Source organism: Patiria miniata, unplaced genomic scaffold, assembly GCF_015706575.1.
Source record: "Patiria miniata isolate m_02_andy unplaced genomic scaffold, ASM1570657v1 HiC_scaffold_6, whole genome shotgun sequence".
Lineage (NCBI taxonomy): Eukaryota > Metazoa > Echinodermata > Asteroidea > Valvatida > Asterinidae > Patiria > Patiria miniata.
The window spans coordinates 5,149,875-5,170,152 of NW_024037073.1; the positions used below are offsets into that span (position 1 = coordinate 5,149,875).

A 20,278-nucleotide genomic window follows, 5' to 3' on the forward strand; every position below is an offset into this window, starting at 1 on the left:
AACCAAAATATACAGATAAATAAATTTACTATCGAGCCATTTCATGTTCAAGTAACATCTGTGATAAACAACTTTCACTGATTATCGCGACAGAATGGAAGCGGCAACTCACCAAGTGAAAAAAGTTGTGTTGACAGAAGTGAATATGTTAACCCTAAACCACCCAACCCTTCAAAATCCAACTGCATGTTTTGTTGGATCTGTTGGAGTGAGTACTGCATTAGTAAACCGATTATGCTTTACATGGGGTCAGGCATACCACCATAATCAGAGTCCAACAGTTTGGGTGTTGAGTTTACCATATGGTGTTGGATTTTGCAGGAGTGAGGAAGGTTTCAAGTAAATCACAGTTAGGGTTAAGGAAAGAAAAGAAAATAGTTGGTGTCACTTCTCAGCATCCAAAGCTGCTATTCTGAAAGACCCTTGACCTTTTGTGTTTCAATATGACTGATATGAGCAGGCTATAAAACTTGCTTAATACTTGGAGTTGGATGTTAATTGGTTCTTAAATCTCTTCATAAGTTGATGAATGGAATGGTCTCGAATGAAGCTGCTGAAGATCAGTTCTTCCACTTGACTGTCTAAAATGTGACAGGAAAAAAACCAGAACATAAAAAAATGTTGTTACTTCTGCAAGCCTAATAGTCACGAAGTCACGAAAAATACAAATACATGAGGAATGTTTGCTTAAAGATCAGTCCCTTTAATGTGGCAAACATAGACTAATTTGGAAGATTTTCAACGTTGTTTTAAACCGTGAAAAATTAAAGGCTTCTAAAACCTGATCATGTTGTCAAAGTACAGAACTTCTAAGAAAACATCTGAAGCGAAATGTTCATTCCTAATGGAAAAAAAAATTGTGTACATGTCGGCAACAGCACCACATGTCAGACAGTGTCAAGTTCTGTCTGCATTGGACAGCAACCCAATGGTATCACATGTTGGCCATCAATTTTTAGCCACTCTCCCCTTCTACCAAATAAGCAATTTTTTGTGTCAATGAGGGGCTGTACCAACGCCGTTTTCTGGATACAAACTGTAGAAATACCTTTCTGACTAAAGCAATTCAGTTACTTAACTTCAATTTTAAAGAATTATATATTGTAAAAAAGTAACTTTCCAAGTATAACAAGTCAATTTTTGTTAAATACTGACGTGGTTTCACGTCTGTACCCCAAAAATGGCATCATTACAGCATCCTCAAGCGTTCAAACATTTGTACCGCTTCACAGGTACTCACCGAGTTCCTCATGACGTCTTCAATGCGTCTCGCCTCGGGTGTTCCCCCAGGCACTTTGCTCTGGTACTTGAGCAATCGCTGGCGGTCCTTGACTTGGATCAGCGCGTCTACCACCACGGCATGCCGGGTGAGCTTCATGGCTAACGAGATGCGAGACTCCGGATCCTCAATGTATTTCAGGTACTTGTCCAGGGCCTGGTCAGGACAGGGGAAAACAAGCCATGCTCTGTGAAATCGACCCTGTCATTGCTCCTCCGAGGACTTTTCTTGTCGTATCCAGGCAGGGTAGATTTCCTGGGTACGACTTTCAAAGATGTGTCTCAAAATGCACATGCTCAAAGGCTATGAAAAAGCAGTTACATACATCATTCATAAGATAGAATTTTGCGTCGGGGTGATGTTCATTCAATATTTGGATTTGCCCTTCGCTGAGCAAATGCTCTGTGAAGGGCAGAACCCAATATTGAATTTACATTACCCCAATGTTAATTCCATCTTATGAATAGTTTGGTTGCGGTACCCGCTACTATATAAGATTCGTACCAGCCAACAGACCCCGGCAAGCTCGGTGGTCGAGGGGTAAGACGTCTGCACTAGTAGGCAGGAGGTCTTTGGTTTGTGTCTCACCTGAGTGATTTTTTTTCTGACAATCACTCGGGACAACACTGAGTATACAGCACCCAATTTCATGAAACTCATCGTAACTTGCGATGCATCGCAGCGCTGCGATGCGTCGTATCCCTACGATGCGTCGCAGCTGCAACGCGTCCTGCGATCCACTTCACAAAACACGTCATACGCGTCGTAGGTGTATTTATAGCACAACACAGTGACTGTTTTATGTATTTAGTCAGCGTACAGTAAATAGTCGTCTGACATTCAACAAAGAGTCATCGGATCTCCTCTCGAACTTTGTTAAAATGGCGGCCGTGTCATGCAATTTTAAAGGAAAATACGCTCTCAGTGGGCTGTATAGCTACTTTGAAATTTCAACTGCAATATTCTAGGCTAATTCAAAATTATTTGATACATTTTCCATTTACAACTTTACACGCATTGTCTCGGTATTGTAGTCTCGTTTGTGTATTTTTATGGCATAAAACTGGCTAAGGAAAGACGCTTCTTATTTTGTGATGACCACTAGACACGTCGTAACTTGCGACATGTTGTAAGCCATTGTCAAGGAACTTACGACGCGTTCAACTCATTGCAAGTTTCGTGAAATGGATTATTCGATGCGTCACGAGTTGCGATGTGTTACTCGTCCTAACTCGAGTTGTGACGCGTCACAGCGCTTCGTGACATCGGGTGCTGTGTTTATAAAACACTCGGTGAAGGGCAAAACGCAATATTGAATTTACTTACATCATGTGGTGCATTTTGCTGCACAAGGATTTCCACAACTTGCTCAAACTTGACGGCTGACTTCATGGTGGCTTTCCCTCTCCAATTCTAGTCATAACAAAAATTGAGTCCATCAGGGTGGTTAGTAAGTCCGTCACAAGTCTGTCACAAGTCAATCACAAGTCTGTCACAAGTCTGTAAAAAGTCCATCACAGTTTAATCACAAGTCTGTCATAAGTCTGTCATAAGTCAATCACAAGTCTGTCACAAGTCTGTCACAAGTCTGTCACAAGTCCGTCACAAGTATGTCACAAGTCCATTACAGTTTAGTCACAAGTCTGTCATAAGTCAATCACAAGTCTGTCACAAAGTCGATCACAAGTCTGTCACAAGTCCATCACAGTTTAATCACAAGTCTGTCAAAAGTCAATCACAATTCAAGTCACAAGTCAATCATAAGCCAAATCACAAGTCCAATAAATAATCGGATCACAAGTGATGGGGTGAACAATAGTATAAGGAATACCTTAACTGGAGGATGTAGGAATGTTAGGGTCAATAAACCAATGTGGCATTGCTTATTTCAAGGTATGGCTCTGCTCATTTGTCGTCAAGGCACACAGCTTCCAAGCGTGGTGGACCACTGTTTTTTGGGTAGGGAAAATTCTCTATTTTTTTCTGTTAAGTGTAACGTGAGGGCTACACTTAGGTTTTTTTCTAGCTTTGTTAAACATCAAAATTTTGAAGGAAATGTGGCAGGGATGTGATTGTCAATTGAAAAAAAGTCTGAAAATTTGAAACGATGTAATACTGTCATTCTTTGCAAAGTATACAAAGATTCAAAAGGTCTGGTTTCGGACTTAAACCCACCTTTGATGTCAGCAAGCCATCCAGGTCTAGCCACCGCCTCAGCATGATACGAGACAACAACACTGTAAACAAGTATTGCTTCTCCGTCAACTTGTGAAACTGGCGCATCCCTAGAGGACTGCCAACGCTGACCTTTGACAGAGATAATGAGGTATACTGAATATTCAGAGGGTATTGAATATTCATGACAAAAGTGGAGGTCCAAGCTCAGGCTTGCATTTCTAGGATGGTATACTCAATATTCAAGGGATTGTGAATTTGAATATTCGAGTAGTGAATTATTCAACTGACTCAGCCCTAGTTAAATGTATTTTGGTTAACAAGGTTGTGTCTTGTCCTTTTTTATAGACTATTTAAAATTGGTGTATTCTAACATGCTTTCAATCCTTTCAAAATGTAAAGAGCTTAAAGTATGTTTTAATGATCATCACAGTCTACAGCAAGGTGGAAGGAATATATACGATTTTGATGTGGCTTTAGGCCAGAGAAAATGGAAACTCTTTAGGGAAATCAATAAGACAAATGTGATGCGATCAAGCTAAATGAGTCGTTTGTCGACCCTGGTCAAAAAAATTTTTATTACGGATTTGAAAAGAGCACAATCTCAGCATTACTGCTGTGAAAACCGCATGCTGATACCATTTTTAGTTCAAAAATTATAGAGGTTGGAACACAAGAGATGTGATGAAGTGATGTGATGAAGTGGCCCTATTTTGGCCTGTATCTCCAAATGAAACTTCCCGACAAACAACTCATTTAGCTTGATCGCATCACAAATGTTGTTTTTGTAGTATTTTTGCCATCACTTATAAGCAAGGGCAACTCAGAGTGTTGGCTTCAAAAGAAAAAAAATGCATTAAACCTTAACACCCTACCTAATGTTACTAAGTAGAAGACCAAGTCCGTCAAAATCCATCACTCACTCTGCTTCACATAATGCTTCAGGACCAAATCCATTGAAATCCACCACTGGTGCTGGTGGATTTTGATGGACTTGGTATACACATGGCATATCTGCCAAAATCCCCCTAATGGGGGGATGGATTTTGATGGAGTTGGTAAGGTCAGGGTTTTAATGGAAAGAAGGAATCTGTTGACATTGAAATGTTGAACTGGAATAAATAATAAGAAGTGGGAAATAAGGATTTTGGCAATGGATAAACTGAGGAATCTCCAATCCTACCATCCGATGGAACACTAGCAGTATATGGATCAGAAAAGAAAGAAAATCACGAGACGTGTCTGGAATTGTGGCCTCCAACTGACCTCTGGTTCACCGTAATGATAGTAGCAGCAATAGAAGAGGGTGGTGATGACCGACTTGAAGTACAATGTGAATTTCCGGGGGAATTCTTTGAACGGTGGCTTGCCTTCCCTTTGGGCTCTTTCATCCATTGCCTGTTGAAAGAAAAATCAGGATGTACAGTTTTTTTTAAAGCCATCAGGTATTTGGCTATTGTTTTTATTGTTATTTACATAAACTCTCTTTTGTCTCTGTGTTCTGATTTCTCTCCACCCTCTTCCCCTTTGTGTGTGTGTGTGCTCTAACCTTACATACTCTTTGTGGACCTGTGAACAAAAGAGGTCCACAGGGTGCAGGAAGTGTGAACGCTTTGTGGACTTGCACACGTCCACACTAGCTTTCCCCCTCCCTGGAAACAGGTTCAGAGGCAGTTTTGGGTTAGCTTTATCCATGGCAAAATGAAGAGGAACACTCAAGCAAATCATGAAAAAAAAATTGGGTTGAAAGAGTGTTCACAGTGGGAGTAAGATGACTTTTTTTCTATGTTTTTACTTAACTACACGAATACAAAGCAATTTCAACAGTAGGCATGTAAGGTGAGTCTGTGAGTGTGTTTGAGGGATGGGGGGGGGGGTGATCGGGGGGGGGGGGGGGTGATCGGGGGGGGGGGGGAAGGATGGGGAGGAAGTGCAAGGAAACAGGGTAAGAATAAAAAATGTAAATGACACACGGGAGAAACATAATTTCATTCATGAAGTCAAAGAATAAATATATCAGTTGAAAAAATAATTGTATTTTTTATTTTCTAAAGAAAAAGCAACAACCAAAAACCCACTGACTTGATTACCTCAATTTGGAGTTGCCTGTTGAGTAAACTTATATGCTCTTTGATGTGTTCAGACTCAGTAGCTAGGGTGGCTGACTTATCAAACCATAAACTGGAATAAACAGGAATAAAAATTACAAGTCAAGATTTGAAAATTGGCCAACAAACTCACTGATTCTCACCACAGAATTTAGGATCCTTTTACGATCCACATTCAAAGTAATAGGCATCTAAAAATCTCTTACAGTCAGGGATGTCCTTCTCTGGACTCCTTGCTAAAGTATCCCAAAAACAGTGACAAAGAGGAAGTTATTCTGACTCTTGGGTAAGTGCATATGATGAAGCTCTGGTGGTTATATACAGCCCCAACTACCGTATAGTCATAGACAAGCGAACTGTAATTAGAGTATTGTAATACAGGGTTCCCACAGAAATCTTAAATTTAATTCTATGAATTCTCCATGATTTTCCAGGACAAAATTAGGGCTTTCCATGACCAGTTCCTACGCTGTATTGGCATTTTACTGGAAACTGGCCAGGAAACTGGCCCGCGTTCACACTGAGGCAAGGAACACCACTCCCTTTCGGCCTTCCTGTTTCACACAAGACCACTGAGCACCACAACAGAGAAGCACCACAAAGGAGCAACAAGTACAGAGCATACACATACATACATAACGATAAAGAGGAATTATGGTAAACTGGAATGCAATCTGGAAGACTGCCATAGCCAAATATTACGAATCATCACATATGGGTAATGCAGGATTCCATGACTTTTTCCTTGGAATATCAACTTTCCATGACTCCTTGTAAAACAACACAATTCCATGACTTTCCATAGCTTTAATTTCCAGGATTTTTCCATGACTGTGGGAACCCTGCTAACAATTTCATTTGTCATATCTTAAAAGGCGTTTCTTACTTGACATTCTCCGATGGATTGCTCCGGATTCAGCCACAACCCCGCCCACCTTTGGTTTGTGTACATTTCCCACAGCGTTTGTGACTGAGTTTGACCGAGGTCCCAGGGTCACATGACCAAAACTTGTGATCTGATTGGCCAATGACAAGTGTTTGATAAACGGGCAGGATGAGTCCGCTGTATCTTTGCTCACCTGTGTACTTCCTTTAGGTTCATCAGCTGCCCATGGGGTACTTGGTTCTCAGTTGCCTCTTTATATCTCCACAACTAAACACACAGGGATTGATAATTTCAATAAACATGCTTTCCTTGAAAATACACTAACAGTAATGAATTGCCACAATTGTGCAAAAACTCTGAAAAAAAATAACCTTACTCTCTAGGCAATTGTTGCAAAGGTCAGGAGGTTCAAACCCCGACAGGAAACATGATGCTTTTTGAGTGTCCTTAGGCAAGGGACTTTACTACAATTGCCTCTCTCCACCCAGGAGAATAAATGGGTACAGGTCTGTGAAGGTAAAGACCAGATTGAGCTTATCTCGAGCTGCTGCAGAAAAATACACTCTCATGACCTGACGACCAGGGGTAATGATTAAGGCTTTGTATCCTTTGGTTTAAAAACTTCACAAACACCGGTTATTATTATTATTGCTAAGGTCCTTCCTGAATTTCCTGAATCTTTAAAATTGCTTGACTCGGCACAAAACCAATGACAATTTATTAGTACAGTAACTTCCAAGGAGCATCAAGCCCCATACAATGCGATAGTGGTTCGTCTCTACTTTCCTCAACTCCTACCAAATCCTACAAAATCCTCCAAAACCTCATGGTGGATTTTGATAGACTTTAGAGGATCAAGAAGGTTATGAATCAAAACAAGCAATTCAGTTTGAAATTCATTGTGTAGGGTAACACAAGACAGCGTGGGAAAATCTAATTACAAGCAAACATGTAGTGAATCGAAAAAGTTGTTCAAATTTAAGCCATTCCTAGAAAAAAACCTGTCACACAGTTTTATTAGCTGTTGAGTCCATGTAACATAAAAGTGTCTGTTACAAGATTATTTTCTTCCCGAGTCAGAATAATTTGCATCAATGATAACCACTGGATCATTGTCTTAAATCTCAAAGAAAAACTTTAACTGATATAAAAAAACTCAAATGTTACTTACCGCAGCATCTTCTATTCTTCCAAGTTGGCTGTTGGGGGTGAACAAACAATGAAAGCATTTTGTTCAAAGTTGTGCAGGTTAGTGACCAATTTACAGGCAGCTGAAACATACTATGAAAGCACACTACTTGGGTGTTTTGCTAGCGAATTTGACTCGATCTGCTTAAATTCTGGGCGCCATGTTTGAAGTACAAACAGACATGAACCCGAGGTAGTTGACTGTTGCCTTTCTTCAAAGTTACATTTTTACAATTTTTGTTTTTATTATTAAATGTGAAGTTACTACATACACTGCTTCAAAAAATGCATTATTCCTACTCATATAGTAAAATAATGGCACTGTTACAGCGCCCCCATTGGCTAAAATATATATGGCCCATTGCAGGAGCACTTGCATTCCTGAAATATGCGCAGGGTGAAAAGCACAGCCTCGTTCAGGTCATGAAGTCAGTTTAATAGACTAGTCTGGCGACAACCAGGCTCACGCGAGTCTCTCTCGTGCAGTCCAGGCTTGTTTGACAAATGGTGGTACCAAAATGTGCGCCTTGTCTTTAAGAACGGGTGCGGTATGCACGCAAACATGGGGCTACCTAAAAAAAATGGAGTCCAAGTTTGATCGCCGCATTAATCCATAGATAACGATCTTACCCCATCTCACTTGCTACATTGTCACTCTGTTCATTCTGTTTCTTAATGAAGGCAATGTACTGGCTGGCAGCGACCGGTCTCCTCCTCATCTCATCATAGAAGACCGTTTTGGAGAGAGTCCTCCTCAAGAACATGACGATCTGAGGCACAGAAAACATACAAGACAAGACAAGCCCTGTGAAGCTGGTCCAAGAGTGCTCAAAATTTTATTTGATTGATTCAAAATGGCTGAAAAGTTTTTAGAATAAGCTGTAGTGGAAATGAAAATTATACTTTCGTACTTACCAAGGAAACATGACTTCTTTTTTTTACACAGGTATCATAAAAGTACATGAACAAGTGGTGTCAGACTAATGTACAAGTGGTGCATTAGTCTGACTTTAACAGTGTAATTCATTTGACATGAAATATTTGTGTGATACCACCAGCACTTTTGATCGTTACTAATGGCTACTTGGGGCACTGGGAACTACCGATCAGTTGGCAGATGGTAGGCTTGTTGCGCTGGATCGCTTCTTTTGCTTCCCTGATGCATTAGTAACATGGACCTGTGCTAAACATGCATGCAACTGGAAAGTCACAAAACGAAGATATATATTCAAAGCTTTACAAGACGCTCTGCAGTGTTTTAATGTTTAAAACAGAAGTAAAAAAAATGAGGAAATCAGTTGATCCGAGGAAAACTTGCATGCCTTGCAAAAAGAGCATTCAGCTCATGCATGTATGAAGTATAAGAACATACTGCCTTACACACATCTTTGCAGGGCCATGAACTTTCCCTCCTATTATATCTCTTCACTAGATTTTCCCTTGGTAGGTACAACTCAACAAAGACCAACTTGGGGGGGGGGGGGGGTACCATTATTCTCTTTGAGTCTTTGTTGAAGGTGGCCCTTCACAATGCAGGCTTGCAATCGAGTCAGTCACAAGTAAATCACAAGTCAAATTTCATGCTAAACCACGAGTCAGTTGACAAGTAACAAGGGATGAACAATGAGAAAGATAGCCTCTGTTACACGTCATTTAAACCTCCCTCTCTGGCTGGCAAATTCAACAAAGCCATCCCAGCAGTCAAAATCAATTGAGTGACTGTTTTTAACAACTGAGTGCTCCCTGCATACATAAAGTAGGATTGACTGGCTGTGACTGTTTATGTAACTTGATATAGAGCAAAGCTTTGCCTGAAGGAGATTGATAATCCAGCTGCAAATACCAGTCACCTGCTTGTCTGTTGATGGAATTTGACGAGTCACTTTGTTTACAAGAAAAGTGATGTGACTGTTGGGGACTAGGCATGGCAGGGGAGGAGGATTGATTTGTTGCCTGTCTGTGACTGTTCAGACTGCAGTAGAGTTAAAGAGCTTGTGAATTGACTTGAGACGTGACAACTTGCGATTGACTTGATTACAAGTCTGACATGTCCTACCTACCGTTAGGATAGCGTTACCGTCGTGGTACCCTATGGCAACGTCAAGGAGCGATAGCTTGTCCTGTAGTGACCTGTAAGGTTCCAGGGAGTAAGGCTCTCCTGTGATGATGCGCGTTACCGTGTCTGCCACGGGGAGGGCAGCCCATCGGGATCTCTCAACACTCTGCCAAAAACAAACAAATGTTATCAACCAACATGAGAAGAGGGAGCTTTCAAAACTATTTTAGAAGTTGAGTGTAAGTTTGAAAAGGCGGAAACTTCATCCATAGTCTCTGTAGGAACTATGGACTCGGTGTATGAACAGTAAATGGTACTCTATCATCAACAACAAGAGCTCCAGTGTGCACTGGTTCATGGGAATACCCATCTTTGAGTGAGCGTCAGGCGCGGTCGGCAATGTGTCCCTCCAAGTGGTCCCTCCCAACTGTTTACTTGTAGCCGTTGAGGGGGTTCTTATGCACCAAGTCCATAGCAGTGTGTAGTCTACAAACTGGGAACTGGCTTGTTGTGTACATGCACTGGTTTGCCGTGCACATTATGCACATTGATGTTCATGTTACCACTTTTCAACTTGTTTGCAAAATCATACACGGTACTTGCAAGAGGAAAATGCACCCAAGATTGCTACATTGTTTCTATTTCCCTTCTTTCTTACAGATGTACTGTCTGGGCTCTTATACCAACTTGGTTTCTTTTTTTGTCCTGAATAATTTTGTCTGCAATCCTCTGTAAATGTGAATTATTGGGGGTTATTTTTTTACTCACAAATCAATCTGTCCTGCATTATCAGTTCTGATATAGGGCAGGAACCAGTCATCCCTGCAACAAATATTCCTTGACTAATAGACTGATTCTTTTCCTCATTCAAAGGAATGATATTTCTATTGCTAGAAAAATAACAATTTAAAAGAAATCTATTTTTTGAGGTGAAACTTAAAAGTGGCAAGGGCAGTACATCTTTAAGCTTGCTTGTTATTACAATGGATGACATGTTACCTTTAATTTCCTTCTGAGTGCCTGCACCTCTGCCTGCAGTTTGGACATCTCTGCCAGAGTGGGCTTGGAATCTCTTCGTATTGCTACATGTACATGAAAAATATTTCAAGAAGTAAAGAACACAAAGTCACAGAAGGTCATGGCATTCATAAGTCAAATCATAAGTAAAATCTTCAGTCACATCACATGTAACAGGGAATGAACAATGACACAGGAATATTGTTTTTCTCACAGTTCATATGACGGGCTTATTCCTTAACTTGAGATTGGATGACTTGTGACTGACTTATGACTGACCTGTGACTAACCTAAGACTGACCTAAGACTGACTTGTGGCTAACTTGTGACTGACCTGTGACTGACTTGTGACTGACTTGTGACAAACTTCTGAATGACTTGTGACCGACTTGTGACAGACTTGTGACCGACTTCTGAATGACTTGTGACTGACTTGTGACTGACCTATGACTGACTTGTGACCGCATTGTGACCGATTTATGATTGACTTGTGACTGACTTGTGACCGACTTGTGACAGACTTGTGACCGACTTCTGAATGACTTGTGACTGACTTGTGACTGACCTATGACTGACTTGTGACTGCATTGTGACCGATTTATGATTGACTTGTGTCTGACTTGTGACTGACTTGTGACTGACCTATGACTGACTTGTGACTGACTTGTGACCAAATTGTGACCGACTTATGATTGACTTGTGACTGACTTGTGACTGACTTGTGACTGACCTATGACTGACTTGTGCCTGACTTGTGACTGACCTATGACTGACTTGTGACTGACTTGTGACCGAATTGTGACCGACTTATGATTGACTTGTGACTGACTTGTGACTGACCTATGACTGACTTATGACTGACTTGTGACTGACTTGTGACTGACTTGTGACCGGGACATCAAAAATGGGTCCTAGCAACACTGAAATACCGGCAACTTTGAGCTAGCCGGCAAAAACTTTGAAAGATTTGACAAAAGAAGTGAAGGACATAAAACAAGTTCAACAAGAAATGGAGAATGAAATGTGAATTTTCTCAACCGGCTGCCTTCCCTCGTGCAGACTAATTTTGTCCACCCCATGATACCGAATGGGACGATTACTATGGCGGTAATCAGTATTCGTATTATTTTGTTACAGTACCAAGCATTTCATCATAGATCATGGGCTTGTTCTTACCGTCTTCAATTGATGCTGAAGATGAACCTGTACTGTGTGTTGATCTCTCATCCATGGCCCTCTTATCAGCACCTGATATTAAGAGAAAAGGAATATTAATAAGAAAAAGAAACTGTCAAACTATTGTAGTCTTTACAGTCTGCAACATACTTTTGTGTCCTAACAGGCACAGACCCCATGGAACGCCATGGTCCAGTGGTTACAGTGTTTGACTCATATATGAAGGAGCATGGGTTCGAACCCGGCCAGGAACAGGGTGTTTGTGCCCTTGGGCAAGACACTTAACTACAATTGCCTCTCTCCACCCAGGAGTATCAATGGGTACCTGTGAGGGTTGAGGACCGATTGATCGCTGATATCGGCTGCCGCGTGGTCCCATGGTCTGATGAACAGGGTAATAATTGTAAAGCGCATTGAGATTGTTGATACGATGGAAAGCGCTATATAAGCCCAATTCATAAATACCTAAGACAGTTTACGCATTCCTATTGGTCGAGAGCCTGTCACGTGGCCGGTCTTAAATGGATGATAAAGACATGGCTAGCTGGTCTTAAACACTTTTCCAGTGTCACATGAAATTTGGACTCCTATGAAATCCGGTGCCTTTTAACGTTTCATTGGTTGAACGTTCACATCGGGTAATTATCCGAGTGGGTGATAATTACCCATCCAGACTCTCACCGGTCTTAAACAGAGTGTTATAATACCTCCCGAACACACATTTATTCCCTTATTATTATTAGACCTCTGATTGTATGGTTTGGGTATGGATGCCTTGCATAAACATAAGATGACGATTCGGACCACTAATCAGAGCTCCGTTGGAGGGACAAACTGCAAGCTTGCACTTGTTCATATGTGTATGGCGCCACGTATGAATGATTCTGAATGCGCACAAACACATACAAACAAACTTGTGTTCACCGTCGATTGTGGACGTCCTATTGTCCCTCTTTTGTTTGTACTCTAACTTTTTAGGAAGACTCCCATAGGTTTCGTACACGACCCCAATCGCGGACGTATGCTGGGAATCGTGGACGATATTGTTCTCTTTTGTTCTCTGGTATTTTTCATCCATGGTTTGAAAAGATGAACACGTACATCCTCACATGATTGATGGGTGTGTCGTGACAAAAATGTGTTGGAGGCTCTCTCTTTGTAAATGAGGTGTACTTGTGCAAGGAGTCTTTATAGCTATCCCTAACAGTCCTGAATCCTCCAATTTTAATACGATTTTGTACACCCCCTAGGGAGTGTACTATATGAGGCTATTGTGCAAAATGAAGTTGTATGACATTTGCATGACAAAATGAGGGCTTTCAATGACCAATTTGGTATCTTAGTTATTACAAAACATTGGACAGTCATCGCATCGTGTGTCAGGTATATGGCGGCTATGCATTTTAATGCCTCTGCTAGGACTGGGATTTGGTAGGTTCTGCTAGGATCAAACCGTAAGGCCCTCTACCTTTTTGGATTTGTATATTTTAGGTACGCAGTTTGCAGCATTTTTTTTCATTTTCCAAATCATTTGACCTTTAAAGCCCAGCTTCCAGCATACAGACCTTCAGTTGAAAAGCTTGCCGAGTGAGGCCGGCCACCGCCCTTTACGACTGAATCAGGTGTAAGCAGCACGCTCCCATTCCTCATCCCGCTGGGCTGGTTCCGGGTCGACACCGCTCCGGAGGGTGCACTGGTTGCGTACGATGATGCAATGGTTCTTGCTGGCTTTGCGGTGACGCCTACGGTGCCCCTGGCTGATTGGGGCATGGTGGAGGGCCTTGGAGGTTTGGGCTGGCTTGATCCCTTGGTGCTGAATGTCACCGATGATAGCTCTGGAAGTTAACAATAAACAAACACAATGAAAATAGCTCATAATGAATAAAATAAATTTATAGTTTTGGATGTATAGAGGATTTTTGCTCCAGAAACCTCGGCCATATCATGAACTTGCTTATCAGAAAGAAGTTGTGCCTACTATGGCAGAAAATTGTCATAACCCTAAGGTGTATTTCACGGATGTACACATGGTTTTGCAAACATGAAGATTTCTATTGTTATGTCATTAATTTAAGCAAATTGTTCCTCTGAGGATAGCGTGTCTTTTGCTGCGCTAACTGCTTACAATCTCTGTGAAGAGCTTGCTACAAGAAAATTCAGGGTTCCCACACTTCAAGAAACAAGATTCCCTGAATTTTCCCTGACAATTCCCTGAAAAAAATTCCAAAATCTCAAGAAAAATATTTTCACTTTAGCAAGGTTGCTGGAAAGTCAAGAGGTGGGCATAGATGTACATGTACACAGCCAACTGTTATTGTTTGGAGAGGTATGTTACACTAGAGCTTAGAGGCATGTCACACTACATAAACTCTAACAAAGCCACCATAGCCAGTCAGCCAATGGACACAACTTGGAAACATGGCCCAAGATACACATACGCCAAACTGGCGAAAACCTTTCTCTTCTGGGTCACTCCCAATTCCCTGTGTTTTTTCCCTGATTTTGGTTTTCCCAAATTCCCTGTCTTTTCCTTTCCCGGAAAATGTGGGAACTCATTTTCAAGGTTTTCCCTCATTGTCACAAAATTGGGCTCTGCGAAAGATCAAAATTTGTCAGAGAACTCACTTCCATCCCAGTCAATGATGGTATCTTGCTCTTCCTCATCTTCGTCTAGTCCAAGACCAGCAGCTTTCATCGTCTCCTTGAAGGAGAGGGCTTGACTCTTGTCGGCCCCAAACACACTCCTCCCGTCCTGGTAAAGATTAATCACAAAAAGGGATACATCAGGGAAACAGGCCAGTTGTCCCAACACGCGTACTACAGTTCTGTGAGTATACAGAAAGTTGTACTTGTATTTGTTTTAAGACTGCTAGACACAATAGCATGTTTGAAATGGATGGCGCAGAGAAAAAAAGTCCCTGAAATTATTTTGGCCCAGAGGTGTAATCAAGACATTCAATCTTATGTGAAATCACAAGTCAGTTCACAAATAACATGTATAGAGCACGAACAACAATGACATTTTATTTTAATAAATTGTCACTCGACGTGAAACAGAACGACCCCTGATTGACTTGTGAAGTTGTGATCGACATGTGATGACTTGTGATGACTTGTGATAACAATGCTGGACCGACCAAGCACTCGCTTTTCACAATTAATTCCTTACTATTATTCTGGTTCTGCGTTTGAATTTGCAAATTCATGCTAACAAAATTGCAACTAGTGACAGCAAGTACTGCTGGGCCAGTAACTCAATTACTCGAGCACTCGCGAGTAGTATATGCTACTCGTTGTTCTACTCTTGGTTTGTCATCCACTCGAGTACTCGTCCTGACGCAAGCAGAAGCAGGTACTTGCGAGTAGTAATTTAGGGTTTATGGCTCATGGCTTAAGTCCCCTGCAAACAGGGAATCACTCCCTCCACCTCTCTCTCCCTAGGATTCCATTCTCAAGAAAAATTTAAAAATTCAAACAAATGACCCAAAACCTCGCACAGCAGGATATCTTAGTGCTGAAGAATGTGGCGTGACTTGCATGCTATTTGCTTGTAAGTTACTTCACGTCATACAGACGTATGTCATTTTTCTGCTTTTATGGGAATTTGGTTTACTACTCGCGAGTACTCGACTACTCACGAGTAATTTCTTTGTGAGGACTCGAGTAGCAAAATCCACTACTCGCCCAGGGCTAACAGCACGTATGATGGTTGGATATATTTGTTGGTTTTCTTATCTTTTTGTTTTTAATTTTTCTAATGGTGCCCTTGGGCTGAATGGACTTTTCCACATATTTGCAAAAAAGTATATGTAGTACCATTATAAAGGACATAAGGTAAAAAAAAAATAGTCTATGACAAATAGACCTTTATATGACAAAAAAAACAAAACAATTGAAACAAACAAATACAAGAGAATAAAAAGTTCACAAGTACAAAATAAAGGTTAATCTTTTCTGGATGAGAAATAGAGTCGTCAACTTCATGAAAACTGAGCAAAGTAAAACAAATATGTCCTCACATTGTCCGGAGAGAAGTCATCAAAGAAGTTGGAGCTTTTGGTTCGTCCCGTCCTGGATGACATGTGCCAGTAGTCATCAAGCTTGTCATCGTCAGCATCATCCTGAATACATGAAGATACATTTTGTGTTTAAATTGGTGATTCAGTAAGAAACATTTTAAAAATATTTTATCAACATTGAAACCATTTGGGGGGGGGGAGGAGGAAGCAACATTTTGGAACTGAATACTGCATTTTTAAAAATCCCCTATCATCAATATCTATTTTTCGTGAAATTTCCAGATTCGTTTGCACCCGTTTGCGTATCAAAATTTCAACATGAAATTTCACGAAAATTAAACATCTGAAAAAGGCAGCACTTTCTGATTAGCCTATAAAGAGGGTGAGTATGCTTCTAAAGCAAAAAAAACCCTACAAACTAAGCCTAAATGTGAAAATCAAAATTTGACAAAGTTCGACATGTTTTTGTACATGGTGGAAGTGTGGCCTTTATTTACGGAAGTGAACTTTTATCGGGCTCTAACGTAAAGTTCAAACCCTCCCATTGGTCAACTTTTGACCCGTTTCAATTTAAAGTTGAGAGAATGTTTTCTTCGGCATTGATTTTCTGATTTGATCAAAACACTGGCATAGTTGAAAACTTGGTAATCGTGTAGTTTTATAGGACCCGTTTCATATAGGAGAACGAATTAAAGACACTGATGTTTGGGACTTGGGCCTAATGCCTAAACATTTGCTGATAATACAAGCAGGAAAAGTCACTTTACGTGTTTGGAATCATCTAAATAGTTCGCTAAGATACCATGTTGATTATTAATATTAATCAGCTACTTTTTTTTTTTACTTATGCTTAATTTTGTGGAAAGTGGGCAGGGTTCGATTTATGAATGTGAAAGTAACATGGGTGTCCTAAACTACACGATTACCCAAAACCGCCAGTGCAGTAGGCCTAAAACAGGCTATGTCAATTTTAGGTGATCATTCTACCTCCATGATCAAACTACCGTTTTATATGCACTGCATCAATTAAGTGAAAAAAATATGCATTAGTAGGCCTAGGCCTGTTGAGTATTTTGACGCACAAAACTACGACACTGTGTGCCATTGAAATGTTTGAAACAAAATATTGAAACTAACATCGAAAACTGAATATTGTGTGCATGGCTAGTTGTAGCATACATTTAAAAAAAAAATACATACCCCAGGTGCGTTGAAAGCCATCTTCGATTTCTCTATTTTGTGAATTGTGATTGTGCGAAAAATAAACAAGGAAACAAGCGTATGGCGCCCTCAAGATGTTCTCTGCATATGCTATGCGCTTGTGCTGGTTGGGGGCGGGGCCGCCGGTACCATCGGCCCACGTCTTACACGCAAATTAATATTGATGCTTTTAAAACGTAGCATTTGAAGTGAAAACTTGCATGAAAGGACATTGATATTTATATCCGTGCTCCGGTAAAACTTCCAGTGATGTGATTTATCCCCTAAAATAGGGAATAAACAGTACTTTAAAAGAAAAAAAACCATAAGGAAAAAAATCATTGCTGAACCTTGTCTTTGAGGAAAAAAACAAGGGAAGGTTGACGACAACGATGATAATAACCAATACTACATGCAATATGTTTGAATTGACTAAGAAACGGACTGATCTTTAACTTACCGTTGACCCAATTAATTTCTCATTTACGAATGGTTCAAGAAGGGATTTGACGCCCAGCCTGGAAAACAAATTTTCCGGCGCTAATTATACAAGAGACATAGCTGCTGACCCGCAGAATGTTATCTTCTTATTATTCTACAGGGTGGTGCAAAAAGAAGGAAACCCACCTTTGACAGGAAATTTAACCTACTTACTTAACTTTCTTGAACTGGTTTTTTTTTTTAATAATGTAGTGAAGTATAGCTCTTCAACCGTACATGATGAACACATCTTTAAAAAAAAAGTCGCAAGAATATAGTGTTATTGTGCAGCTAATTGGAATACGAGTCGCCAAAATCACTGTTGTCCACCTGTCCTAGTATAGTGTTTTTGTCAGACCAGTGACCCCCCTTCAGATCAAGCTCCGGAGCTCAGTCAAGGGGATGGAATGAAGCCGTCCGTGGTTAAACAGGTTTGGCACATGAAAATTTGAAACCACCCATATCCCAGAGACAAAATATGCATTTGCAATCATTTTTTCGTAACTTATGCTTAAAGATCAATATATCAATACCGTTAAATTGAATTTTTGAAATATGCTCAACGAGTAGGTGAAAATTGCTGTCAAAAGTGGGTTTCCTTTTTTGAACCACCCTGTATATATCTTCAGGTATTTGTCAAAGTTTAAAAACCGTACTACACAAAAAAATACAGTAGTCGGCTGAAACAATTTTCAAGTTGGACGCACATTAAGGCATTTTATTACTGTCATTGATTAAAAAAACACTAATAGGTTTCACATCACTCACACAGGGAAAACTGAACGAGTGACAGCACGATTTGGGAATGAATACCCACAAACGTAAATGGCATCTTAGTCATTTGACATGTAACTTATCAAAGATTTGTCACATTTTGGGTGAACAAAAAAAAAGTTCATTTTTATAGTATTAGGTTTTGCCCTTCACCGATCTTTAAACACTGCAAACTCAGTGTGTTGTCTCCCGAGTGAAAGTTGGAAAAAATCACTCGGGTGGGACTCAAACCCACACCGAGAATACAGTGTTTAAAGGTCGGTGAAGGGCAAAACCTAATATTGATTTACATCACCCCGATGCAAAAAATTCCATGAATCATTTTATAATAGTAAAATAAATTTCAACAATAATGAACACATCACACTTTGGCCAGGAGGCCTTTCAGAAATACCTCATTTCAAACTTATTTAAAGTATCACAAGTTTCATGCAAACCTTATTTTTGTGTAAAAGTAACTCATAACAATAACACATAATAAAAGTAAGTAAAATGGTAAAAAGTGAGCTATACTGGACAATCAGATATAAATAACATGATTTACAGAATAAGTAGTAAAACAAACCTTGGATATGTACAAATACAAAATATGTACATTGGACAAACCAATTTTCAAGATTGTGTATTAAAGAGAAAAAAATGTCATGGATGACTTATTGATAAATTTACAAGTAAAAAATAACATCCAATATAAAAAAAACACAGTCCTTATCCAAAACAGAGTATATATACACAGTGACTTCAAAATTTAGTTGAAATTAGCAAAATGAACGGAAAATTTAATGTGATCTTTAAAACAGACTGATTATAGAAAATTTGTTTACAAATTCATTTCAGTATAATATCCAGACATTTTTTCTGTTTTTTTTTTAACAGTTGTATAAATATACAAGTACCATTTTCATAAAAATATGAATCAAATTCGTGAATACTGATTTCTTGAACTTTCAGGCACACTTTCAGTAGTTTATTATAAAATGCAAGGCACTCTAGCAAGATTTAGCTATGGGCCTTATTCACGAGTCGGCCATTTTTGTCGAGTTCCCTGAATGTATTTCATTAATTGTTAAATGTTGAATGGAATGGCGCCAGACTATTTATGCAGGCACAATGCAGCCTTATTTTACTGTCATTTTTTTTTAAAATATGGCTTTAAACATTAGGGAATGTTAATTACAAATTCAAAAATATTTATTGAGGCAGACTGGAATTGTTTATAAATTAAGTTGCTTTCATTTCTCTTCGCAAGTTCAAAAAATTAAGATTTGTACCTAACTTTCAATTCAATATGGCCGACTCGTGAGTAAGGCCCATCCTATTAAATTCTGTATTCAAACCCTGTTTGACAATCGTCATGTCAATAATGTCATTCAACAAACTAGTAACACACCTGTCTTTGATGATGTGTCATGGTTACAAAATATATAAAAGCCATTACTGTCCAATATCGTGGAAGACAGTTTTATGGTGCAAAACCTCGGAATGGAATGATGAGACAGATATTGCCAGCACAGGAAATACATAAAGCATACCATCTGCACGTGTATGTGGACAAAGATTTAGTTTGGAATGAAGGCTCGCTCTTATTTTTCATTTTCTCCCTCGATCCTTTTGCATCAGCAGCCATCACTGAGGGTTGTGGTTACTGTACATGCCATTAAAGACTGAAGTCAGATGCAAGCCTTCTGTCACAGGGTTCTGTGATTGAACAATTCACAAGAGAGTTTCTATTTAGTTCTATATTTTGCACCAGATTGCAGTCCTTAATTACATGATTTTTTTAAAGTGAGAAGGTACTCATGCCTTCAATGTCCATGAAGATAAATGCCTTTCTTGTAGTTAAGTCGATATAATACAATCCAAAAAGACATATTAATATCCATGTGCCGAGTTTTAGAATGGTTGTTTTTTTCATGGAAT

General features: G+C 39.8%; 1 protein-coding gene across 1 annotated transcript; it reads right to left on the bottom strand.

Annotated features, from left to right (window-relative positions):
* Positions 1-284: 284 nt before the first annotated feature.
* LOC119742469 (spermatogenesis-defective protein 39 homolog) lies at positions 285-17,203 on the bottom strand. The gene is made up of 16 exons (XM_038218401.1): positions 17,105-17,203; positions 15,905-16,006; positions 14,511-14,637; positions 13,451-13,720; positions 11,886-11,957; positions 10,692-10,774; positions 9,697-9,858; positions 8,267-8,406; positions 7,620-7,647; positions 6,642-6,715; positions 5,545-5,635; positions 4,721-4,852; positions 3,455-3,586; positions 2,606-2,692; positions 1,241-1,435; positions 285-581 (listed from the first exon to the last, which is right to left on the bottom strand). Exons 1-16 carry the CDS (start codon positions 17,123-17,125, stop codon positions 561-563), a joined length of 1,737 nt encoding a protein of 578 aa, XP_038074329.1. The 5' UTR covers positions 17,126-17,203; the 3' UTR covers positions 285-560.
* Positions 17,204-20,278: the final 3,075 nt, after the last annotated feature.

Bases quoted from the DNA above. Each gene is read 5' to 3' on its own strand.
- LOC119742469 (XM_038218401.1), bottom strand. From the start codon at position 17,125: ATGGCTTTCAACGCACCTGGG. The intron at 14,638-15,904 runs GTGAGGACATAT...AATCTTTACCAG, and splicing joins ATGACTTCTCTCCGGACAAT to GACGGGAGGAGTGTGTTTGG. The intron at 10,775-11,885 runs GTAAGAACAAGC...ATGTACATGTAG, and splicing joins TTCAGCATCAATTGAAGACG to CAATACGAAGAGATTCCAAG.